General features: G+C 42.7%; 1 protein-coding gene across 2 annotated transcripts in view; it reads right to left on the bottom strand.

Annotated features, from left to right (window-relative positions):
- Nucleotides 1–444: 444 nt before the first annotated feature.
- Nucleotides 445–27,237, bottom strand: part of LOC132816092 (glycerol-3-phosphate dehydrogenase 1-like protein) — a 54,031-nt gene continuing 27,238 nt past the window's right edge. For both annotated transcript variants that reach the window (XM_060825524.1, XM_060825525.1), the window contains exons 6-8: nt 10,525–10,758; nt 4,226–4,332; nt 445–965 (exon numbers count right to left, since the gene is read on the bottom strand). In XM_060825524.1, the coding sequence (XP_060681507.1) occupies nt 869–965; nt 4,226–4,332; nt 10,525–10,758 (438 nt within the window). In that variant the 3' untranslated portion in view covers nt 445–868. The remainder of the gene's footprint in view (nt 966–4,225; nt 4,333–10,524; nt 10,759–27,237) is intronic.

Genomic DNA, 27,237 nt, shown 5'->3' on the forward strand with positions numbered 1-27,237 from the left:
GTGGAAAAAACAGCAGAGCTCACATTGACATAACATGGTTCATGACTTAGAATGTCCCAATGTACTTTAATGCCAATTACATTTTTGAAATATAGTTGTATTCGCAAACATTTTCCCAGTACTGCAGTGAAGTGGCATCTTAGATTGTGTGCCCAGGTCTCCAGACTGGGGATGGAAATCAAACTGTGGGTTCAGAGCTAGAGTCCTACTATTAAGAATAGACAGTCTATTGTCACTTTAAGAAAAATAAGTAACAAAATTGCTTTGATCTAAGAAAGTCTATTTGATTTTTATATTTTGTTTACTTCTCTGCTAAAACCTAGAAGAAGCAAGGTGTGCAATTAATTACAGTAAACATCACATGCTTAGAACAGACAATGTCGAAGATAATGGATTTTCATAAAATCATATTAAAAATAATAAATTCAACCTTTTAGTAAGAATTTTAAAAGAATTGGGCACTCTTCTGTAATACAGCAATATAATTAGTGATAACAGACTTTCATGAGCATCTTGATCAACATTTAAAGAACTAAATTAATTGATGCACAAACGCTTATTCAAATATCATGTCAATGTGCATGCAATCCAGCTGCTATTGTATTTCCATCATGAACAGGCACTCATTAAGCCTCTTGCGCACTAAGGCATTAACTGTAAATTTATTTCAATCAATTACAACATTGCAAACGTTAATTGACGATACAATGAAACCTCCATTGAAAGTTAGGCTCACTTACTGATCTGACCGATTGGTGTCATACAGTCTACTTCATAGTTAGTTACGCATGATCTCTTCAAAAGGTGATCCACACGTGGTTATCTCATAATCGCCCCATGCAAGAGGAACACTAAGTAATTCAGCAGTTTACATGTGTTCTGGGTGACTCTGCAGACAGGCAATCAAGTCTTTCACTGGCTTGCCTTCATAGCAAATTTGGTACACTGCAGTGAACAAAGGGAACCTATAAAAAGAATGTGAATATGTATGGGTTTGTGCCAGGTTAAGAGAGTTGGGAGCAGCAGAACTGTTGTTTTATTCGGAACACACGTACACAAATAAGCTCTACATGTAGGGAGAAGCTGAATAGCCTGCAGCTATTTTCCCCGGAGCATCAGAGGGTGAAGGGTGATCATACAGAGGTTTATAAAATCATGAGGGGCATGGATAGGGTAAATAGACAAGGTCTTTTCCCCAGGTTAGGGGAGTCCAAAACTAGAGGGCATATGTTTAAGGTGATAGAGGAAAGATTTAAAGAGATCTAAGGGATCAAGCAGAGGATGATGTGTAGATGTAGGTTTGCTCGCTGAGCTGCAAGGTTCATTTTCAAATGTTTCGTCACCATACTAGGTAACATCTTCAGTGAGCCTTCAGACAAAGCACTGCTGATGATTCCCGCTTTCTATTTATATGTTTGGATTTCTTTGGGTGAAGTATGCAATGGAATGAGCTACCAGAGGAAGTGGTGGAGGCTGATACAATTAAAACATTTAAAAAGGCATTTGAATGGGTACATAAATAGGGGAAGGTGAGGACTGCAGATGCTGGAGATCAGTGTCAAGTGTGTAGTGCTGGAAAAGCACAGCAGGTCAGGCAGCAACCAAGGAGCAGGAGAATCAACGTTTTGGCAAAAGCCCATCATCAGGAATGAGGCTCGTGAACCAAAAGGGTGGAGAGATAAACAGGAGGGCGGTGAGGCTGGGGGAAAGGTAGCTGAGTGTGCGATAGGTAGATGGAGGTGAGGGCAATGGTGATAGGTTGGAGAGGAGGGTGGAGCAGATAGGTGGGAAGGAAGAAGGACAGTTAGGACAGGTCAAGAGGGCAGTGCCGAGTTGGGAGATTGGAATTGGGATTGGGATAAGGTTGGGGAGGGAGGGGGAGGAAAGTGGTGAAATCCACATTGATCCTGTGTGGTTGAAGGGTCCCAAGGCGAAAAATGAGGCATTCTTCCTCCACGTGTCGGGTGGTTAAGGTGTGGCAATGGAGGAGGCCAAGGACCTGCATGCCCTTGGTGGAATGGGAAGGGCAGTTGAAGTGTTCGGCCACGGGGCGGTAGAGTTGGTTGGTGAGAGTGTCCTGGAGATGTTCTCTGAAGCGTTCTGCAAGTAGGTGTCCTGTCTCCCCAGTGTAGAGGAGACTGCAACAGGAGCAACTGATACAGTAAATGACATGGGCTGAGGAGTGGCAGGTAGAATTCAACCCTGTCAAGTGTAAGGTTGTCCATTTTGGAAGGACAAATAAGAATGCGGAATACAGGGTTAACTGTAGGATTCTTAGGAAGGTGGAGGAGCAGAGGGATCTTGGGGTCTATGTTCATAGCTCTTTGAAAGTTGCCACTCAGGTGGATAGAGCTTGTAAGAAGGCCTCTGGTGTATTAGCGTTCATTAGCAGAGAGATTGAATTCAAGAGTCGTGAGGTGATGTTGCAGCTGTACAGGACCTTGGTAAGGCCACATTTGGAGTACTGTGTGCAGTTCTGGTCACCTCACTTTAGGAAAGATGTGGAAGCTTTGGAGAGTGTGAAGAGGAGATTTACCAGGATGTTGCCTGGAATGGATAATAGGTCGTACGAGGATAGGTTGAGAGTGCTAGGCCTTGTCTCATTGGAACGGCGAAGGATGAGGGGTGACTTGATAGAGGTTTATAAGATGATCGGGGAATAGATAGAGTAGACAGCCAGAGACTTTTTCCCGGGTACAGAGTGTTACAAGGGGACATAAATTTAAGGTGAAGGGTGGAAGGTATAGGGGGGATGTCAGGGGTAGGTTCTTTACCCAGAGAGTGGTGGGGGTATGGAATGCACTACCTGTGGGAGTGGCAGAGTCAGAATCATTGGTGACCTTTAAGCAGCAATTGGATAGGTACATAGATAGGTGCTTAATCTAGGACAAATGTTCGGCACAACATCGTTGGCCGAAGGGCCTGTTCTGTGCTGTATTGTTCTATGTTCTATGTATGTAAGTGCAGGTGAAACTCTGATGAATGTGGAAGGCTCCTTTGGGGCCTTGGACGGAGGTTGGGAGTGGGGTTGGGGGAGGGGGGTATGTGGGCACAGGTTTTGTAATTCCTGCAGTGGGAGGGGAAGGTGCCTGGAGGGAAGGGCAGGTTGGTGGGGGTGCATGGACCTGACAAGAGAGTCATGGAAGGAATGGTCTTTACAGAACACAGATATGGGTGGGGAGGGAAATATATGTTCCAAACCGGCAACGTCCTCTTGACCTTTCCTACCTGTCCATTTTCCTTCCCACCTATCCACTTGGCTCCCCTCTCCAATCTACCTCCTTCACTCTCACCTTCATCTACCTATTGTCTTCCCAGCTACTGGCCAACCCCCTCATTCCTGATGAGGAGCTTATCTACTCTCCTGCTCCTCAAATGCTGCCTGACCCAGTTGTGCTTTTACAGCACCACACTCTTTGACTCTGATCTCCAGCATGTCCTAGAAAGTCCTCACTTTCTCCAAAGTGAAGTTGACAAATTAAATGCATTAAAAGGTTTAACAGTGGAAGGGTGAAGTGAAAAAAGACAAAAATGGAGCAGACCTGGGAAGAAAGTGGAGATTTGTTCAAGCAACATACTCAAGTTCACACCTCCTGGCTGAAAGAGGCAAGCATAACAATTGGTTGTAATCCAGATTATGAATTTTTTTTTGCTGTGCCACTCAAAATTGATCCATTTGGTAGGAAGGGTGCAGAAAACATAGAGCATAATTCTAAAAGGTGGTGCAGCAGAGCAACCTGGGACTATATGAAGAAAAATCATTGAACATGGCAGAGCAGGCTGAGAAAGCAATGAATAAAGCATTATGGCTTTGTAAATAAGAACGAGGTATACAAAAATAAGGTTATTATGAAAACCCTTTATAAATCACTTCTGCAGACACAAGTGGATTATTATGGACATTACACTTTATGAAGGGTGTGAAAGCGTTAACAAGGGTAGAGAAAATTTAATGAGATTGGCTCCTTGGTGGAGTAACGATAGTGGAGAAGAGACTGGACTGTCCTTCTTGAAGCAAGATTAATAGGAAATTTAATAAAGGCATACAAAACCTTTTTGAGAGAAAGAAAATGTGGCACAGTAATTGTGCTTCAGAGAACATCAAACCAATCAATCACAGCATATTGAATAGCAGCCAGCAATAGCAAATGTGGCTAAACATAGGCAGAAAAAACAAGAGGCACAAGTATAATCATCAAGTAAAGAACAAGCAAACTCAACTTACTTATCTACTATTCCCTTCTGTTTGAGAATCTGGTGCACTTCCACTGAAGTCTGAGGACCCTGGAGTTTCTGGCCATTCAACATCTCCTGTTCCAACTGCTCAATAGTCTGAAGAACAAATAAATCCACACACTATTGTAATGTCATTCCTTACATGACAAATTATTGATGCTGACCTAATATATATTTATCCACACACCACTTTTTCATTAAAGTACTATTATTAAAAGTATGGTTGCCGAGTTCGCTAATGACATAAAGGCTGGTATAAAACTAAGTTGTGAAGAAGGCATAAGGAGACTACAAAAAGATACTGAAGGGTTAAGGTGAGTGGGCAAAGATGTGGCAAATGGAGAATAATATGGGAAAATATGAAAGTGTCTTTTTTGGCAGGAAAAATGAAAGTAAACAATCCTATCTAAATGGTGAGAGATTGCAGTGCTTAAAGACACAGGAGGATCTGCATGGTCTAGTGCATGCATCACAAAAGGTTAGCCTGCAGGTACAACAAGTAATGGGTGAGATACTAAACAAGTATTTTGCATCAGTATTTATGGTGGAGAAGGATATGGAAGCTGGAAAACTTGGAGAAACGGTGACATCTTAAAAAGTGTCCAGATTACAGAGGTTGTGGTGCTCACGGACTTAAAACATATAAAGATGGATAAATGTCTGGACATGATCAGGCACATCTCACAACTTTGTGGGAAGCTAGGGTCGCTTGCTGAGATATTTGTATCAATGATAGCTGTGGGTGACATGCTGGAAAGCAGGAGGGTGGGTAAGTTAGTGCCATTACTTAAGAAAGGTGTTAATGAAAAGCCAGGAACTATAGACAATTGAACCTGACGTCAGGGGTGGGTAAGTTGTTGAAGGAGATTCTAAAAGGACAGATTTACATGTGTTTGGAAAAGCGAGGACTGATCAGGGATAGTCAACATGGCTTTGGTGTGGGAAATTGTTCCTCACTAACTTGATTGAGTTTTTTTGAAAACGTGACAAAGATTGATGAAGGTACAGCAGTTGTCTATATGGTCTCAGCAAAGTGACCAACAAGGTTGCGGATGGTAGACTGGTTAGCAAAGTTAGACCTCAGGGAATTCAGAGAGAGCTAGCCATCTGGATACAAAATTAACTTGAAGGTAGGAGACAGAGGATGGTGGTAGAGGGTTGCTTTTGGACTGGAGGACTGTGACCAGTGATGTGCTACAAGAAATGATGCATGTGAATATAGGAGGAATGGTTAGTAAGTTTGCAGGTGAGATTAAAACTAGGGGTGTTGTGGACAGTAAAGAAGGTTATCTCAGAACAATAGAAGCTTGATCAGATGGGCCAAGGAGTGGCACATGGAGTTTAATTTTAGATAAATGTAGGGTGTTGCATTTTGGAAAGGCAGAACTTTTACTCTTGATGGTAGAGTTTTGGGGAGAGTCGTTGAAAAGAGACCTTGGGGTACAGGTTCATATTTCCTTGAAGGTGGAGGTGCAGGTTGACAGGACAGTGAAGGCAGTGTTTAGTACACTTGCCTTTATTGGTCAGAGCATTTAATATAGGAGTTTGGATGTCATGTTGCAACTGTGTAGGATATTGGTTAGGTTACAATAGGAACACAGTGTTCAATTCTGGACTCCCTGCTATAGGAAAGATGTTATAACTATAGGGTGCAAAACAGACTTATAAGGATGTTGCCAGGTTTGGAAGGTTTGAGCGATATGGAGGCTGAATAGAATGGAGCTATTTTCTTTGGAGCGCGGAGGTTGAGGGGTGACTTTAGAGGTTTATAAAATCATGAGAAGCATGCATAGGTGAATAGCTAAGGTCTTTTTTCCCAGGGTGGTGGAGTCCAAAACTAGAGGACATAGGTTTAGGGTGAGGGGAAGAATTTAGAAGGGACCTAAAGCGCAGCTTTTTCTAGCAGGGGGTGGTGTGTATATGGAACGAGCTACCAGAGGAAGTGGTGGAGCCATCTCGATGGATACATACATAGGAAGGGTTTACAGGGATTTAGCCAAATGCTGACCAATGGGACTAGATTAATTTAGGATATCTGGTCAGCATGAACGAGTTGGACCGAAGGGTCCATTTCTGTGCTGTATGATTCTATCCGTAAGTAGAATCCTTTGGTCCAATTCATCCATGCTGACCAGATATCCTAAATTAATCTAGTCCCATTTGCCAGCACTTGGCCCATATCCCTGTTAACCCATCCTATTCATAAACCCAACCTGATGCCTTTTAAATGTTATAATTGTGCCAGCTCCCATCACTTTCTCTGGCAGCTCATTCCATACACATACTGTCCTCTGTGTGAAAATGTTGCCCATTAGGTGTCTTTTAAATCTTACCCCTCTCACCTTAAATCTCTGCCCTCTAGTTTTGGACTCCCCCACCCCGGAAAAAAAACCTTGGTTATTCATTTTATGCATGGCCATCATGATTTTTTAAACCTCTATAAGGTCACCACTCAGCCTCCGACGCTCCAGAGAAAATGGCTGCAATCCATTTAACCTCTCCCTGTGATTCAAACCCTCCAACCCTGGAAACATCCTTGTAAGTCTTTTCTGAGCCCTTTCAAGTTTCACAACATCTTTTCAATTGGAGGGAGACCAGAATTGTGTTTAGCATCCAATAATGGCCTAACCAACGTCCTGTACAGCCACAAAATGACATTCCAACTCCTATACTCAATACATTGACCAATAAAGGCAGACATACCAAGTGCCTCCTTCACCATCCTATCTACCTGCAACTCCACTTTCAAGGAACTATGACCCTGCACTCCAAGGCCTTTTTGTTCAGCAACACTTCCAGGATCTTACCACTAAGTGTATAAGTCCTGCCCTGATTTGCCTTTCCAAAGTGCAGCAACTCATATTTATCTTGATTAAACTCCATCTGCCACTCCTCGGCCCATTGGCTCATCTGATCAAGATCCCATTGTACTCTGAGGTACTTCATCGCTGACCACTACACCTCCAATTTTGGTGTCATCTGCAACTTACTAAACATACCTTCTATGTTCACATCCAAATCATTTATGTAAATGACAAAAGGCAGTGGACCCATCACTGATCCTTGTGACACTCCACTGGTCACAGGCCTCCAGTCTGAAAAGGAACCCTTCACCACCACTCTGTCTTCTACCTTCGAGCCAGTTCAGTCATCAGATAGCTAGTTCTCAATGTATTCCATGTGATCTAACCTTGATAACCAGTCTACCAAGAGGAACCTTGTCGAACGCCTTACTGAAGTCCATATAGATCATATCCACTGCTCCACCTTCATCAATCCTCTTCATTACCTCTTCAAAAACTTATTCACGTTAGTGAAACATAATTTCCCACGCACAAAGCCACCTTGACTATTCCTAAAATCCTTGTGTCTCCAAATCATGTAAATCCAAATCAGGATTCCCTCCAACAACTGATGTCAGGCTCACTAGTCTATAGCTCCCTGGCTTTTCCTTACCACCATTCTTACATAGTAGCATGTTAGCCAACCTCCAGTCTTCCAGCACCTCACCTTGGTTATTGATGATGCAAATGTCCCAGCAAGGGGCCCAGCAATCACTTCCCTAACTTCCTATAGAGATCAGGTTCCAGGGATTTACCCACCTTTGTGCTTCCCGACATCCAACACCACCTCCTCTGTAATATGGTCATTTTTCAAGATGTCGTTATTTATTTTCCCACGTTCTCTATCTTCCTTATCCTTTTCCACAACAAATACTGATGCAAAATACTCATTGAGTGTCTCCCCCATCTCCTGTGGTTCCACACAAAGGTGTGCTAAAGTTTACGAGCCACTATTTTCTCCCTAGTTACCCTTTTGTCCATAACGTACATAAGACAACTTGAATGAAACAAAACCAAATCCTGAGGGATCTTGGCAGGATATGTGTGGGGAGGATGTTCCCTCTTATGGCAGAAACAAGTACTAAGGGTTCACCTATTGGAAGCAGGAATTAGGTGTTTTTTTCTCTGTTAGAAGGTCTTGAAGTTTTGGAACACTCTCTTCCTAAAAGGGTAGTGGAAACAGAATTTTTGAATATTTTTATGGAAGAAGTAGTTGAATTGTTTTAAAGATGGGTGAAAGGTTACGAGGGGTAAGTAGGAATGCAGATTTGAGTTTTCAATCAGGTTAACCATGACTTTATTGAATGGTGGTGTCGGTGCAAGGGCTGCTCCTAATTTGAATGTCTTGTATGTACATATATACCCCCTATGTAAAACTAAATTCCATACTAGAACAAAAGAAACAAAAATAAAGTTTGTCAATGCAGTACATTACTGAGAGAGTGCTGCTGTCCTTCAGGTGAGAATTAAACCCAGAACCTTTCAGAATCACAGAATTGTTAGGGTGCAAAAGAATGCCATTCAGCCCAGTCATTCAGAATCTCTCTGACTTTTTGATTTGAACGGCACTATATTTTTGCCATTGGTAAATTTTTTTTCTCAACCAGTAATACAAAACCAGACCATCTGATCATGATAATGTTGCTTTTAGTGCATAAAATGTCAAAATAGTGGCTTCACTTTACAAGTACTTTATTGGGTGTAAATTGGGACATCAGTGGTTATAACCTACTCTGTATAAATACATAATAAGCATGGTGTAAAAACAGGCTGCAAATGTTTCACACACCTCTTTTTCAACAAAACACTCCTTATGAAATCGTGAACTTTAGCTGCAATACAGTTTTACCGTCATCGGTGTCTTGTTTAGCTAGCCAATCTATACATTTCTCCAAATAGGTGAATACTGGTCTTGACTCACAAACTTGATTGAGTTTTTTGGAGAAGTAACAAAGAGGATTGGTGAGGGCAGAGTGGTAGATGTGATCTATATGGACTTCAGTAAGGCATTCGACAAGGTTCCTCATGGAAGACTGGTTAGAAGGTTATATCTCACGGAATACAGGGAGAACTAGCCATTTGTATTCAGAACTAACTCAAAGATAGAAGGCAGAGGGTGGTGGTGGAGGGTTGTTTTACAGACAGGAGGCCTGTGACCAGTGGAGTGCCGCAAGAATCGGTGCTGGGTCCTCTACTTTTTGTTATTTACTAAATGATTTGGATGCGAGCATAAAAGGTACAGTTAGTAAGTTTGCAGATGACACCAAAATTGGAGGTGTAGTGGACAGCGAAGAAGGTTACCTCAGATTACACCAGGATCTTGACCTGATGGGTCAATGCGCTAAGAAGTGGGAGATGGAGTTTAATTCAGATAAATGCGAGATGTTGCATTTTGGGAAAGCAAATCTTAGCAGGATTTATACACTTAATGGTAAGGTTCTAGGGAGTGTTGCTGAACAAAGAGACCTTGGCGTACTGGTTCATAGCTTCTTGAAAGTGAAGTCACAGGTAGATAGGATAGTGAAGAAGGCGTTTGGTATGCTATTGGTCAGAGTATTAAGTACAGGAGTTGGGAGGTCATGTTGCGGCTGTTGGTTAGGACATTGGTTAGGCCACTGTTGGAATATTGCATGCAATTCTGGTCACCTTCCTAGCGGAAGGATGTTGTGAAACTTGAAAGGGTTCAGAAAAGATTTACAAGGATGTTGCTGGGGTGGAGGATTTGAGCTATAGGGAGAGACTGGGACTGTTTTCCTTGGAGTGTTGGAGGCTGAGGGGTGAACGTATAGAGGTTTACAAAATCATGAGGGGCATGGATAGGATAAATACACAAAGTCTTTTCCCTGGAATCGGGGAGTCCAGAACTAGAGGGTATAGGTTTAGGGTGAGAGGGGAAAAATATAAAAGAGACGTATGGGGCAACTTTTTCACACAGAGGGTGGTATATGTATGGAATGAGCTGCCAGAGGAAGTGGTGGAGGTTGGTACAATTACAACATTTAAAAGGCATTTTAAAGATATGAATAGGAAGGGGTTGGAGGGATATGCGCCGGGTGCTGGCAGGTAGGACTAGATTGGGTTGGGATATCTGGTCGGCATGGACGGATTGTAACAAAGGGTCTGTTTCCATGCTGTACATCTCTATGACTCTATGATAGATTATTTAACTGTGGGGATTAATGCCAAGCCAAAGTCTACCCACATTCAAGCACTTCTCAGGGATAAGTGTTTAACAATTAGAAGGAAACCTTCCTAAAAATGTAATTCCCTTCTTTCACCTAAGGGCAAATGCCACACTATCACTACTCGTCCAGTGGGCAGCAGTTAACTAATCTTCTGCTGTATTAGTCCAGTGCCTTGCTGTTTTCCATTCCCTTGAATCTGTATGTGTTTCTTTTCAAAGTGCTTTAATAGAATAATACACAATTAACAAATTCTTACTTACCTTTCCAGTTTTTACAAAAGCTTCTGCAATCTTCCGGTTTCGTCCACCGTAGCAAGTTGTAATAACATCTGCAACCCCGCAACTTTCCAAGAAAGTTGTCTCAGACACTGATCCTTTGCAAAAGAGTTTGGCAAATGCAATCATTTCCATTAGGCCCAGGCGAATCACTGCAGCTTTAGTGTTATCTCCACAGCAAAGACCATCACAGAAACCAGCACCAACAGCAACAATGTTCTGTCAAAGAGGGTCAGTACCATTTTATGAAAGTCATGTACCATCCACAATAAGATATGTTCTAAATGTTTATTTCTAATTTATATTCTAAAAGTTTTAATGTCCATTTTTAAGTTTATATGTGATGGCATGGCACATAGTCTCACAACGAATACCTATTTCTTCAAAAAACAATCACAATGCAAAAAATCTGTTCTCAACTGAACACGATTATAAGGATAGGGAAAGGCAAGACAATACAGATAATTAGCTAATTAAAGTTGAAGGCAGGAATTTTACATGATGTGGTGAGCCTACGAGCACCAAAGGCATGGAAGGTGAATGAACATGATTGGGTAGATCAATCACAAAAGTGACACTTAATGAAGACTTGAGTCTGGAGTACAAGTTGGATAAAAAGATAAAACTGTGATTGATAATCAGTTCCATGGCCAAGATGAGGTGCATTAGCAAGAGGTTTTTTTTTCTTTATTCTTTTATGGGAAGTCACTAAAATCTGGTATGTACTGCCAATCCTTAATTGGGTGGCCTGCTAGCCACTTCAGAGGATAGTTAAGAGTAAATCATATTGCTGAGATTCTGAAGTGGCATGTCAGCCAGATTGGATAAGGAAATTAGTGAACTAGATAGGCTTTTGAAACAGGCTTTTACGAGGATGTTGCCTGGTATGGAAAGTGCTAGCTATAAAGAGAGGTTGAGTAGGTTAGGATTGTTTTCATTAGAAAAAAAGGAGATTGAGGGGAACCTGATTGAGGTCTACAAAATCACGAAGGGTATGAACAAGGTAGATGGAGATAAGCTTTTTCCCAGGGTGAAAGATTCAATAATGAGAGGTCACAATTTCAAAGTGAGAGATGAAAAGTTTAAGGAGGATACACCCGGCAAGTACTTCACACAGAGGGTGCCTGGACGCGTTGCCAGCAGAGGTAGTAGAGGCAGGCACGGTAGATTCATTCAAGATGCATCTGGACAGATGCATGAGTAGGTGGGGGCAGAGGGATACAGATGCTTCGGAATTGGGCGACAGGTTTAGACAGTAGATTTGGGTCGGCTCAGTCTTGAGGGCCAAAGGGCCTGTTCCTGGGCTGTAAATTTATTTTGTTCCTTTTAAAATTACAACTGTAGTTGTAATGGTCACTGTTACCCAGGCTTCGTTTATACTCCAGATTTATTAACTGAGTTTAATTTCCATCAGTTGCTTTAATGAAATTTGAATTCATATCCTCAGAGCATTAGCCTGGGCCTCTGGACTAACCACACAGTGACATTCCATTGGGTCACAGTTTCCCCGCACTATAAGCTCGAAACCAGAGTTGGACTGTCATGAGACAGAAGTAGCTGTACAGCACATAGCTCAAAATATACAGGAATGCCAGGTGAATACATCCTTAAACTACAAAATAGCCCATGAAAAGTCAAAGATGACAACAAAAAAATTCAAAATACTAAGAGAAAAGTAGCCCCCAAACAGATATCCCCTGTTTAAAGCACATTTTATTAGCATGCTTTCACTCTCATACAGTTAGGGAGATACCTGAAGAGTGTTTTAACATTTTAACATGGAGTCTGCATGTGGACCAAGCACTGTGCTGTAATTCTGTGCTCAATATATGTAGCCCAAACGACATCATGCTGCTTTTCATCATCTCTGCTATCCCAGAATCCCCTAGCCTGCTGGGTCTTGCATTTCCGAGCACTGACTGCCTCTCCCAACATCGCCCACATGGTACCGCTCCCATTCCCTTCTGCTTGCTGAGTCCTCATTCATAGCAAGGACTCAGAAGAAGAATAGCAAGTCGAGAGCATACAGCAATAAAGGTGGTAATTGAGGGAGTGGGCTGATGAGGCGGAGATCAAAATGACAGCTGAACACAGTTGGCACCAGGAAGGCCAACAGAACAGCGAGAAGGCCAGCCTGAGGGAGCCAAGTGCAAATAGAATACTGTATCTGGAAGGATATTGATTGAATATTACAATTACACTGGATGTCTCATTTATTAATTATGGAAATGTGGGCATTACTGGCTAAGCCAATACTTTTTGCCCATCTCTAAATGCCCTGGAGGAAGTAGTGGTGAGTTGTTTTCTGCAACTGCTATAGTCATTGGCAAATAGGGACACATACAGTGCTATTAGAGATTTCCAGGATTTTGAGCCAGTGACAGTGAGGGCGCAGCAAGAAGTTCCAAATGAGGATCGTGGGTAACTTGGAGGTAACCCAAGCAACTGCTACATTTGTTTTCAGGGTAGTAGATGTTTCAGAGGTGGAATGGTATTGTAAAAAGAGCCTTGGTGAATTACTGAGTTGTAGCTCACAGATGGTACATACTGTCATTGTGCATTGGTGAAGAGAGTAAATGCTGAAGCTAGTGAACGGAGTGCCAGTTATCTGAGCTGCCTTGTCCTGGATTTTGCTGAGTTTCTGGACTGCTGTTAGAGCTGGATCGCATTCTAATAAAATGTGCCTTGCAGATGTTGTTCAGGTATCAGAGAGGCAGGGGTAAAAGTTATTCACCATAGAATTCCTAGCCTCTGAATTGCTCTTTAGCCATAGTATTTACATGACTAGTCAAGTTTGGTTTCTGGGTGAGTGTGAGGACTGCAGATGCTGGAGATCAGAGTTGAGAGTGTAGTGCTGGAAAAGCACAGCAGGTGAGGCAGCAACTGATGAGCAGGAGAGTCGACATTTCGGGCAAAAGGGCTTTTGGATGCTGAACCTTGGCTCTCATCTGGCTTCTCCATACCCAATATCCTGCAGTGTCCATTAAGCTTAACATTTGCTTGAGCAACAGCACTTCAAAGCTTTCCACATTAACACTGAATTCAACAATTTTATGTCCATCTAGCCCCAACTCTTTTATCTTTATTGGTTGTCTTTTTTCATTCTTCGGAGAAAAGGTTTTAAACTAATTGAGGGGTAGAGAGGTTTGGGAGAGGAGAAATAAAGATTAGATCCCCACAGCATGGAAACAGGCCATTTGGCCCAACAAGTCCACGCCACCCGTCCAGAGTTACCCATCCAGACTCATTCCCATACCCTATGTTTACCCCTGACTAATGCACCAAACATTATGAGTAATTTAGCATGGCCAATTCACCTAACCTGCACATCTTTGGATTGTGGGAAGAAACCGGAGCACCCAGAGGAAACCCACACAGACATGGGGAGAATGTGCATACTCCACAGAGACAGTCGTCCAAGATGAGAATCCAACTCTGGTCCCTGCTGCTGTGAGGTAGCGGTGCTAACCACTGAGCCACCATGCCACCCATTACAAAGGGTTACATACCAACAGAATATTAAAGGATCACAAGACAATTATTTGGATAATAATACTTTACGGTAGGATTCTGGGTAATCCAAGGTGGAGGACAGGAAAAATTTCTGGCTGTAACAGCTGCTCCTTTTTTGAGGTATTTTAGGTGCTGAAAGTGATTTCCTCAAATTCTAGGGGCAATAATTACTGTTTTATATGCTGCTGCATTGTTTTGGAACTTTGGAAAAAAAAGTCAAAACAACAGCAGTTTTTAAATGGGCGAAAAACAGACAAAGGAAGCACATGCTGAGGTCAGTGCAAGAGAAAGAGAGAGAGAAAGAAACTGACGCTGCCTTTGCTGTTTGAATTCATGTATTGCTGGACATCGGAGTATGTCTGGGAAAATTAACAAACAGTGAAATTCACAACTGATCTTGGAGGAACTGTTGGGCGAAGTTCACAGCACAGAAGCAGATAACCATATTGTTTTTAAGTGTGACCTACAGAAAGTCTGCAGTAGTGAGTAGAATGAGTTCTTTCTTGATTATATGTTTTTGGAGATAAGTCTTTTGATTAAACTTAAAATATAAGCCATAACGATTAAATTAACCTGGGTAAGTGTTTATAGAGGAATAAGACAGTGTTATTTTCTGGGGCTATAGATTGTGAAGGAGCAAAAAAGGCCTTTAGTAGAGTGATATGTGCTTCTTATCAGATGTGGGAGTTCAAAGAGAGTTTAAGGGTTACTGCAGATAATATCTGTCATAAATGCTGTTGGTTGTGAATCTTACCAGATTGAATGGATCGGTTAGAGAGACAGTTAGAAGCAATGGGGAATTTGCAACAGCAACAGTATGTGATGGATGGCAGTTATAGGAATGGGGGAAAGTCTCAGATACAGTAACATAGTAACTCCAGGAATGGTAAGAGAGGTAGGAAGCTAGTGCAGGAATCATTTGTGGCTATAACCATTTCAAACAGGTATGCTGTTTTGGAAAATGTAGGGGGTGATGGATTCTCAGGGGAATGTAGCACAAACAGCCAAGTTTCTGGCAATGAAACTGGCTCTAATGCAACGAGGGGTACGTTGGGTTCCAAGAGATCAATTATGTTAGGGGATTCTCTAGTCTGAGGTACAGACAGATGTTTCTGTGGCCAGCAGTGAAAAATTCAGAATGGTGTGGGCTTCCCTGGTGCCAGGATCAAGGATGTCTCAGAGAGGGTGCAGAATGTTCTCACGGGGGAGAGGGGCCAGCAAAAGGTCATTGTCCACATTGGAACCAATGACATAGGAAGGGAAAAGGTTGAGCTCCTGAAGGGATATTACAGAGAGTTAGGCAGAAATTTAAAAAGGAGGTCCTTGAGAGTAGTAATATCTGGATTACTCCCGGTGCTACGAGCTAGTGAGGGCAGGAATAGGAGGATAGAGCAGATGAATGCATGGCTGAGGAGCTGGTGTATGGGAGAAGGATTCACATTTTTGGATCATTGGAATTTCTTTTGGGAGAGAAGTGACCTGTACAAGAAAGACGGATTGCACCTAAATTGGAAGGGCACTAATATGCTGGCAGGGAAATTTACTAGAACTGGCTTGGGAGGATTTAAACTAGTAAGGTGGGGGTGGGGGGGGGGGGGGGGAGGGGGTTGGTGGTGGGACCCAGGGAGATAGTGAGGAAAGAGATCGATCTGAGACGGGTACAGCTGAGAACAGAAGTGAGTCAAACAGTCAGGACAAGCAGTGACAAAGCACAACTAATAAATTAAACTGCATTTATTTCAATGCAAGGGGCCAAACAGGGAAGGCAGATGAACTCAGGGCATGGTTAGGAACATGGGACTGGGATATCATAGCAATTACAGAAACATGGCTCAGGGATGGGCAGGACTGTCAGTTTAATGTTCAAGGATATAAATGCTACAGGAAGGATAGAAAGGGAGGCAAGAGAGGAGGGGGAGTGGCGTTTTTGATGAGGGATAGCATTACAGCTGTGATGATGGAGGATATTCCTGGAAATACATCCAGGGAAGTAATTTGGGTGGAACTGAGAAATAAAAAAATGGATGATCACCTTATTGGGATTGTATTATTGACCCCCTAATAGTCAGAGGGAAATTGAGAAACAAACGTAAAGAGATCTCAGCTATCTGTAAGAATAATAGGGTAGTTATGGTAGGGGATTTTAACTTTCCAAACATAGACTGGGACTGCTATAGTGTTAAGGGTTGAGATGGAGAGGAATTTGTTAAGTGTGCACAAGAAAATTTTCTGATTCAGTATGTGGATGTACCTACTAGAGAAGGTGCAAAACTTAACCTACTCTTGGGAAATGAGGCAGGGCAGGTGACTAAGGTGTCGGTGGGGAGCACTTTGTGGCCAGCAACCACAATTCTATTAGATTCAAAATAGTGATGGAAAAGGATAGACCAGATCTAAAAGTTGAAGTTCTAAATTGGAGATTTTGATGGTATTAGGCAAGAACTTTCGAAAGCTGATTGGAGGCAGATGTTCGCAGGTAAAGGGACGGCTGGAAAATGGGAAGCCTTCAGAAATAAAATAACGAGAATCCAGAGAAAGTATATTCCTGTCAGGGTGAAAGGAAAGGCTGGTAGGTATAGGGAATGCTGGATGACTCAAGAAATTGAGGGTTTGGTTAAGAAAAAGAAGGAAGCATATGTAAGGTATAGACAAGACAGATCGAGTGAATCCTTATAAGTGTTTAAAGGCAGTAGGAGTATACTTAAGAGGGAAATCAGGAGGGCAAAACGGGGACATGAGATAGCTTTGGCAAATAGAATTAAGGAGAATCCAAAGGGTTTTTATCATTACATTAAGGACAAAAGGGTAACTAGGGAGGGAATAGGGCCTCTCAAAGATCAGCAAGGTCGCCTTTGTGTGGAGCCGCAGAAAATGGGGGAGATACTAAATGAGTATTTTGCATCAGTATTTCATATGGAAAAGGATATGGAAGACATAGACTGTAGGGAAATAGATGGTGACATCTTACAAAATGTCCATATTACAGAGGAGGAAGTGCTGGATGTCTTGAAACAGGTAAAGGTTAATAAATCTCCAGGACCTGATCAGGTGTACCTTAGAACTCTGTGGGAAGCTAGAGAAGTCAATGCTGGGCCTTTTGCTGAGATATTTGTATCATCGATGGTCACAGTTGAGGTCCCGGAAGACTGGAGGTTGGCGAACGTGGTGCCACTGTTTAAGAAGGGTGGTAAGGACAAGCCAGTAACTGTAGACCAGTGAGCCTGACGTCAGTAGTGGGCAAGTTGTCGGAGGGAATCCTGAGGAACAGGATGTACATGTATTTGGAAAGGCAAGGACTGATTAGGGATAGTCAACATGGCATTGTGTGTGGGAAATCATGTCTCACAAACTTGATTGAATGTTTTGAAGAAGTAACAAAGAGGATTGATGAGGGCAAAGTGGTAGATGTGGCAGAGCGATAAATGTGATCTACATGGACTTCAGTAAGGCGTGCGACAAGGTTCCCCATGGAAGACTGGTTAGCAAGGTTAGATCTCATGGAATACAGGGAGAACTAGCCATTTGGATACAGAACTGAATCAAAGGTAGAAGACAGAGGGTGGTGGTGGAGGGTTGTTTTTCAGACTGGAGACCTGTGACCAGTGGAATGCCACAAGGATTGGTGCTGGGTCCTCTACTTTTTATCATTTACATAAATGATTTGGATGCGAGCATAAGAGGTAAAGTTAGTAAGTTTGCAGATGACACCAAAATTGGAGGTGTAGCGGACAACAAAGAGGGTTACCTCAGACTACAACAGGTTCTTGATCAGATGGGCCAATGGGCTGAGAGGTGGCAGATGGAGTTTAATTCAGATAAATGTGAGGTGCTGCATTTTGGGAAAGCAAATCTTAGCAGGATTTATACACTTAATGGTAAGGTCCTAGGGAGTGTTGCTAAACAAAGAGATCTTGCAGTGCAGGTTCATAGCTCCTTGAAAGTGGAGTCGCAGGTAGATAGGATAGTGAAGGTGGTGTTTGGTATGCTTTCCTTTATTGGTCAGAATACTGAGTACAGGGGTTGGGAGGTCATGTTGCGACTGTACAGAACATTGGTTAGGCCACTGTTGGAATATTGCATGCAATTCTGGTTTCCTTCATATTGGAAGGATGTTGTGAAACTTGAAAGGGTTCGAAAAGATTTACAAGCTTGTTGCCAGGATTGGAGGATTTGAGCTATAGGGAGAGGTTGAATAGGCTGGGCTTGGTTTCCCTGGAGCGTCGGAGGCTGAGGGGTGACCTGTTTTTTAGATTACTGACAGTGTGGAAACAGGCCCTTCAGCCCAACAAGTCCACACCGACCCGCCGAAGCGCAACCCACCCAGACCCATTCACCTACATTTACCCCTTCACCTAACACTCCGTCAATTTAGCATGGCCAATTCACTGAACCTGCACATTTTTGGACTGTGGGAGGAAACCGGAGCACCCATAGGAAATCCATGCAGAGATGGGGAGAATGTACAAACTCCACACAGACAGTCACCAGAGGCGGGTCTCTGGCGCTGTGTGGCAGCAGTGCTAACTACTGTGCCACCGTGCCGCCCATGGAGGTTTACAAAATTATGAGGGGCATGGATAGGGTAAATAGACAAAGTCTTTTCCCTGGGGCAGGGGAGTCCTGAACCAGAGGGCATAGGTTTAGAGTGAGAGGGGAAAGATATAAAAGAGACCTAAGAGGCAACTTTTCACACAGAGGGTGGTACGCGTATGGAATGAGCTGCCAGAGGAAGTGGTGGAGGCTGGTACAATTGCAACATTTAAGAGGCATTTGGATGGGTACATGAACTGTAAGAGTTTGGAGGGATATGGACTGGGTGCTGACAAGTGGGACTAGATTGGATTAGGATATCTGATCAGCATGGATGGGTTGGGCTGAAGGATCTGTTTTCATGCTGTACATCTATATGACTCTAAGTGAAACAGGAAGGAACACAGGATAAACAACTGAAAAATTGCAATAAATAGGGTCATAATGGTAACAAAAAAATAGTAAAATTACAAAATTAATAGATCATCACTTGAATGAACGTAGTATTCAAAACAAAATAAATGAATTAATGACACAAATGCAGGTTGATGGTATGACCTTATAGCCATCATAGAGATATGATTACAAGGAGATCAAATTCTGGAATGAAATAATCAGGATATATGACCTTTTGAAAAGGCAGGCCAGAAGGTGAGTAACATTGTTTACACACGATGGAATAAGTACAATAGCAACAAATGATCTTAGATCAGAAGAAGTTGAATCCATATGAAATACCCATATAGAGTCCATTACAAAGGAGTGTGGAGCTGCAGGAGTGGACTGGGTAACTAGTTTAGCAGCAAATATGATTGAGGAACGATGGCAGACATTTAACAAAATAGCTTATGACTCATAGCAAAGATAAATTCCAGTATAGAACAATTCTATGAAGAAAATATGCCAACCATGGTTAACCAGAGAAGTTAAAGATTACATCAGACTGAAAGCAAAAAACATTCAACACAGCAAAGGTTAGTGGGAAGCCTGCGGATTGGAAATGTTTTAAGAGTTAACAAAAGACAACCAAACAAAAGGGAGAAAATAAATTTGAGAGAAACCTGCAAGTAATATCATGATGGACAGCAAAAGCCTCTTTTCATATATAGAAAGGAAGAGAAAATCCAAAGTGAACACAGGCCTCTGAAAGAATGAGGTCATGATAATGGGTGACCAGAAAATGGCAGAGGAGTTGAATAAATACTTCATAATAGAAGGAGCAATAATAATTCAAAATTACTAAATAATCAAGGGGCAAAAGAAAGAGAGAGGAAATAACTAAAATAACTTCAATTACAAAAAAAGTGCAAGGGAAACTAATGATGTCTTAAGTCCCTGGATCTTATAGGGTACATCCTAGAATATCAAAGAAAAGAAATTATTGAGACACTGAATTAACTGGTAGTAATCTTCCAGGAATCCGTGGATTCTGGAAAAACCCCAGAGGACTGAAAGATGCCAGTTTAACACCTTTATTTGGAAAGAGAGGAACCAATAAAATTAACAACTATTAACCAATTAGCGTAACACTGGTTAGGAAAATGTTAAAGTTTATCATAAAGGATGTAATAGCAGAGCATTTAGAAATACACAATATGATCAAGCAGACAGCATAGCTTCATGAAAGGGAAATCATGCCAATAAAATTTACAATAATCCTTTGAGGTAGTAACAAGCAGGATAGAGAAAGAAGAAGCAGTGGATTGAATACTTTTGGATTTTTAGGAGTTTGATAAGGTGCCATATTTTAGGCTATTTAAGATAGAGCCCATATTGCTGGAGGTAGTGTAATATCACGAATACGGGATTGGCCAACTAATAGAAGGCTAGAGAGTTGAGATAAGAGAGATATTTTCAGGACAGAAAACTGTAACTAATGGATTGCCACATAGATCAGTGCTGGTACCACAATTATATTCTATATATTAATGACTGAGATGAAGGAAGTGAATGTGCTGTAGCCAGGATCATGGATTTTACAACAATAGGTGAAAAGGCAAATGGTGAGGATAGCACAAAGAGTCCGCAGAGAGACTTAAACACGTTAAGTGAGTGGACGCAACTTCCGGGGAAATGTAATGTTGGGAAATATGAAGTTATGCACTTTCATAGAGTAGATGAATGTTATTTAAATGGGGAAAGACTATAGAAATTTATACAACTGAGGGATTTGGGAGTCCTTATCTATGGGTCACTAAAATCTCGTATCCAAGTTCAGTAGGTAATAGAAATGGCAAATGGAATGTTGGCCTTTATTTCAAAGTGAATGGAGTATAAAAGTAGGGAGGCTTCACAAAAACTATAGAGGCTCTAGACCACATTTGGAATACTATGAACATCTTGGACCCCTGGTTTATGGAAAGATAAACAGCCTTTAGAGGCGGTCCAGAGAAGGTTCATGAGGTTGATATCAGGTATGGAAGGTCTGTCATTTGAGAAAAGGTTGAGTAGGTTGTGCCTGTACTCATCAGAATATAGTAGAATAAGGAGTAGGAGTAGTCTGTTTGGCCCCTACTCCACCATTCAACGGGATTATGGCGAATCTGACATTCCTCAGATCCACTTTCTTGCCCTTTCCACATAACCCTTGATTTCTCAACTGAGCAAGAACCTTTCTATGTCTTAAATATACACAGGGACTCTGCCCCCATTACTTTCTGTGGCAAGGAGTTCTAAAGACTCTTAACCCTCAGAAGAAATTCCTCAGCTCATTCTTAAATTGGCACCCTTTTATTCTGAGACAGTGCCCCCTGGTCCTAGACTCCTATAAGGGTAAACATCCCAACATTTATCCTGTCAGGCCCTTCAAGAATTCCAATGTTTCAATTAGATTATTTCTTATTCTTCTAAATTCCAATGAGTGGAGTCCCAACCTGTTTAACCTTTGCTTATACGATAATCTCTCCATACCAGGGATCATCCTAAACTGCTCTAAACTGCCTCCAATGAAATGAAATCTTTCCAGGAATAAAGGGACAAAACTGCTTACAGTACCCCAGATATGGTCTTATCAGCACCTTGTAGTGTTTCAATAAGACTTTCCCACGCTTATATTCCAAATCCCTTGAAATAAGGTTCAACATTCCATTAGCCTTCTTGATTACCTGCTGCACCTGTGTGCTAGCTTTCTGTGTCTTGTAGACAAGTATCCCAATTGAATTGCAGCTTTCTGTAGTTTTTCTTCATTTAAATAGATTAATAAGAAGTGAGAAGCAACAAGGTTGTTAGTGGACTTGACAGGGTAAATACGGAAAGGCTTTTATCCTTTGTGGGTAAGTCTACGACCGGCGGCATAATCTCAGAAAGAGTGGTCACCCATTTAAAACATAGACAAGGAGGGATTTCTCCTTTCAGGGAGTGACAAATTTGTGGAATTCTTTAACACAGAGGTCTGTCAAGGCTGAGTTACTCCCTTATTTAAGATTGAGTTATTGACCTTCAATCAGTAAATTAATCAAGAATTACAGGGAAAAGGTAAGAATGTGGAACTGAGGATTATCAGATCAGCCATAATCTCATTGAATGGCAAAGCTGACTTGATGGGCTGAAAGATCTACTTCTGCGGCTATGTCTTATTCTTTATTTTTCAGAGAGCAGATGTTCCTAAGTCTGCCCTCCACACCCCTTCTTGATAAAGCCGTTGTTACTTGACTGCTTCAATTACCATTCCTTTTGGCTTTGCACTATTATCCCTTTTACCATTTAATTGCTCATGACTTTCACTCGCTCACAGAACTTCACCTTTTTCCCACCCTCTCCCCTTTCACTGACTCCAAGCTTACTTTAAACTTATTAAGTCTCTAACTTTGTCTGACTCTGAAAGGGTGTCAGTTTGAAACGATAACTCCACAGATGCTGAGAGACTTAATGAGTATTTACAACACTTTGTGTTTTTAGATCAAAAAGGCATCAGACAATTGAAATGTCAGAAATACACAGCAGCTCACTTTGCATCTGAAAAGAGAAATTACATTATATTTCACCCAGACTAATTCTGAGAAAGGATGAATCTCAAATGTTATTTTATCTGATTAAATAATACTTTGCCTTAAGTCAAAATTGGGACCAAATGCAAAATAAAGCCATTTCTCTCATGATACTGAAGCAGCATTTCCTGCTATCAAACTTGTTATAATAAATATTGGAACTAACATTATTCAGATTTTGGACCAAATTTCTGAAAAATACAGTATTGCAAATTATGCTTGTATTACTTTTCAATCTAGTAATTCAATAAAGACAGATTTGCCATGCTTAAGAATCTCAAAACTAGGCCAGAGGAGATGTTTAAAGTTTAATACATATAATGGGTGTTATGTACACAGACTGACAAGACCATAGGACATGGGAGCAGATGTAGGCCATTCAATGAGATTAAGGACAATCTGGCAAATTCTCAATTACATTTTCCTGCTTTACCACTCCCCCCATAACTCGTGATTCCTTTATTGATTAAAAGTCTTTATATCTCAGCCTTGAATATTTGTAGCAGCCCAGCCAAGACAACCATCAGTAGTAAAGAGGTAGTCCTCTTACTATCAATAAATTACTGAGATTATGCCCACTGGTCCCGAACACACCCATAAAGTGAGACACTACAAGTCTGCAGCTACACTATCAAGCCCCCTAAGAAGCTTATATGTTTCAAAAATATCGCCTTTGTTTATATTAAATCCCATAGGGTACAGGCCAAACTTCTCAAACTATCTTCATAAGACAATCCTTTCATACCTGGGATCATCCCAGAAAATTGTTACTGGACTGCCTCCAATGCCACTGTACCTTTCCTTAGATAAGGGGACCCAAATTGTTCACAATATTTTAGGTGTGCTCTAATTCGTACCTTGTACAGTTTTAGCAAGTCTTTTCTATTTTTACATTCCCTGCTGCTGAAATAAAGGCCAACAATCCATCTTCCTTCTCTAGGACCTGCTGAACTTGGATATTTAGTTTCATACTTCGTCATCTGGCCTTGATCCATTTAACAAAAGGTACTTTAAATGACAGGTTGGTGTGTTGCCTGCCAGGTGCCAGGGTTCATGATGTCTCTGATCGTTTTTTTGGGATCCTTGAGGGGGAGGGGGAGCAGGCCCAAGTCATGGTCAACATAGGCACCAATGACATAGGTAGGAAGAGAGTTGGGGATTTAAGACAGAACTTCAGAGAGCTAGGGTGGAAGCTTAGAGCTAGAACAAACAAGAGTTGTTATCTCTGGTTTGCTGCCTGTGCCATGGGCTAGCAAGGCGAGGAATAGGGAGAGAGAGGAGTTGAACACATGGCTACGGGGATGGTGCAGGAGGGAGGGTTTTGGATTCCTGGATAATTGGGGGTCTTTCTGGGGCAGGTGGAACCTCTACAAACAGGATGGTCTTCACCTGAACTAGAAGGGTACCAATATCCTGGGGGGGATATTTGTTAATGTTCTTTGAGTGGGTTTAAACTAATTCAGCAGGGGAATGGGAACTTAAATTGTAGTTCAAGTATACAGGAGGTTGAGAGTAGTGAGGTTTTAAGGTCGCAAGAAGTTGTTATGAAGTGTGCCTACTTCAACGCCAGGAGCATCTGGAAAAAGATGGGTGAACTTGCAGCATGGGTTGGTACCTGGGATTTCAATGTTGTGGCCATTGTGACATGGGTAGAATAAGGACAGGAATGGTGACTGCAGGTTCTGGGATTTAGATGTTTCAGTAAGAACGGAGAAGATGGTTAAAAAAAAAGTAGGAATTTGTGGTGTGGCACTGTTAGTCAAGGACAGTATTACAGTTGTAGAAAGGATGTTTAAGGACTGTACTGAGCTAGTATGGGCTGAGATTAGAAACAGGAAAGGAGAGGTTACCCTGTTGGGAGTTTTCTATAGGCCTCCAAATAATTCCAGAGGTGTAGAGGAAAGGATAGCAAAGATGATCCTTGATAGGAGCAATAGTGGCAGGTAGTGGTTAATGGGGGTCTTTAACTTTCCAAATATTGACTGGGAAACTGCAGGGGATGGGCACAATTGAAATGTGGAGCTTACTCAAGGAACGCCTACTGCGTGTCCTTGATAAGTGTGTACCAGTCAGGCAGGGAGGAAGTTGTCGAGCGCGTGAGCTGTGGTTCACTAAGGAAGTAGAATCTCTTGTCAAGAGAAAGCTGAAGGCTTATGTTAGGATGAGATGCAATGGCTCAGTTAGGGCATTTGAGAATTACAAACTAGCCAGGCAAGACATAAAGAGAGAGCTAAGAAGAATAAGGAGGGGACATGAGAAGTCATTGGCGGATAGGATCAAGGAACACCCTCAGCTTTCTATAGATATATCAGGAATAAAAGAATGACTAGAGTAAGATTAGGGTCAATCAGAGATAGTAGTGGGAATTTGTGCATGGAGTCAGAGGAGATATGAGAAGTGCTAAATGAGTATTTTCACCAGTATTCACATTGGAAAGGACAATGTTGTCGAGGAGTACACTGAGATAGAGGTGACTAGACGAGACGAGACGGGATTGAGGTTCACATGGAGGAGGTGTTAGCAATTCTGGAAAATGTAAAAATAGATAAGTCCCCTGGGCCGGATTGGATTTATCCTAGGATTCTCTGTGAAGCCAGGGAGGAGATTATTCATCCTTTGGCTTTGATCTTTATGCTGTAATTGTTTACAGAAATAGTGCCAGAAGATGGGCACCCGCATGGGCCCCAGCTATGCCTGCCTCTTGTAGGATATGTGGAACAGTCCATCTTCCGCAACTACACTGGCACCACCCCCCACCTTTTCCTCCGCTACATCGATGACTGTATCGGCGCTGCCTCGTGCTCCCACGAGGAGGTTGAACAGTTCATCAACTTTACTAACACCTTCCATCCCGACCTGAAATTCACCTGGACTGTCTCAGACTCCTCCCTCCCCTTCCTAGACCTTTCCATTTCTATCTCGGGCGACCGACTCAACACAGACATCTATTATAAACCGACTGACTCCCACAGCTACCTGGACTACACCTCCTCCCACCCTGCCCCCTGTAAAAACGCCATCCCATATTCCCAATTCCTTCGTCTCCGCCGCATCTGCTCCCAGGAGGACCAATTCCAACACCGCACAACCCAGATGGCCTCCTTCTTCAAGGACCGCAGATTCCCCCCAGACGTGATCGACGATGCCCTCCACCGCATCTCCTCCACTTCCCGCTCCTCCGCCCTTGAGCCCCGCTCCTCCAACCGCCACCAAGACAGAACCCCACTGGTTCTCACCTACCACCCCACCAACCTGCGCATACAACGTATTATCCGCCGCCATTTCCGCCACCTCCAAACGGACCCCACCACCAAGGATATATTTCCCTCCCCTCCCCTATCAGCGTTCCGCAAGGACCACTCCCTTCGTGACTCCCTTGTCAGATCCACACCCCCCACCAACCCAACCTCCACCCCCGGCACCTTCCCCTGCAACCGCAGGAAATGTAAAACTTGCGCCCACACCTCCACACTCACTTCCCTCCAAGGCCCCAAGGGATCCTTCCATATCCGCCACAAGTTCACCTGTACCTCCACACACATCATCTATTGCATCCGCTGCACCCGATGTGGCCTCCTCTATATTGGTGAGACAGGCCGCTTACTTGCGGAACGCTTCAGAGAACACCTCTGGGCCGCCCGAACCAACCAACCCAATCACCCCGTGGCTCAACACTTTAACTCCCCCTCCCACTCCACCGAGGACATGCAGGTCCTTGGACTCCTCCACCGGCAGAACACAACTACACGACGGCTGGAGGAGGAGCGCCTCATCTTCCGCCTGGGAACCCTCCAACCACAAGGTATGAATTCAGATTTCTCCAGCTTCCTCATTTCCCCTCCCCCCACCTTGTCTCAGTCGGTTCCCTCAACTCAGCACCGCCCTCCTAACCTGCAATCCTCTTCCTGACCTCTCCGCCCCCACCCCACTCCGGCCTATCACCCTCACCTTGACCTCCTTCCACCTATCCCACCTCCATCGCCCCTCCCCCTAGTCCCTCCTCCCTACCTTTTATCTCAGCCGGCTTGGCTCTCTCTCTCTTATTCCTGATGAAGGGCTTATGCTCGAAACGTCGAATTCTCTATTCCTGAGATGCTGCCTAACCTGCTGTGCTTTGACCAGCAACACATTTGCAGTAGCAAATGATGTTCCCTTGTTCAAGAAGAGTTACTCCCCCCACCCCCCGCGCGCGCACACACACACACACACACTCTCTCTTCAAACATATCAAAGAGATAACCCTGGTAATTATAGAGCAGTGAGCCTTACTTCGGTTGTGGGTTAATTGTTGGAAAGGGATAGAAAAGATATGATTTATAATCATCTAGAGAGGAATAAGTTGATTAAGGATAGTCAACACTGTTTTGTGAAGGTTAGGTCATGCCTCACAGACCTTAATGAGCTACTTGAGATGGTAACCAAACAGGTGGTTGAGGGTAAAGCAGTTGATGTGGTGTATATGGATTTCTGTCAGGCATTTGATAAGATTCCCCATGGTAAGCTATTGCAAATGGGATGGGATTGAGGGTGATTTAGCAGTTTGGATCAGAAATTGGGTAGCTGAAAGAAGACAGAGGGTGGTGGTTGATGGGAAATATTCATCCTGGATTTCAGTTACCAGTGGTATACCGCAAGGATCTGTTTTAGGTCCTCTCCTGTTTGTCATTTT

This window comes from Hemiscyllium ocellatum, chromosome 5 (genome assembly GCF_020745735.1).
Source record: "Hemiscyllium ocellatum isolate sHemOce1 chromosome 5, sHemOce1.pat.X.cur, whole genome shotgun sequence".
NCBI lineage: Eukaryota > Metazoa > Chordata > Chondrichthyes > Orectolobiformes > Hemiscylliidae > Hemiscyllium > Hemiscyllium ocellatum.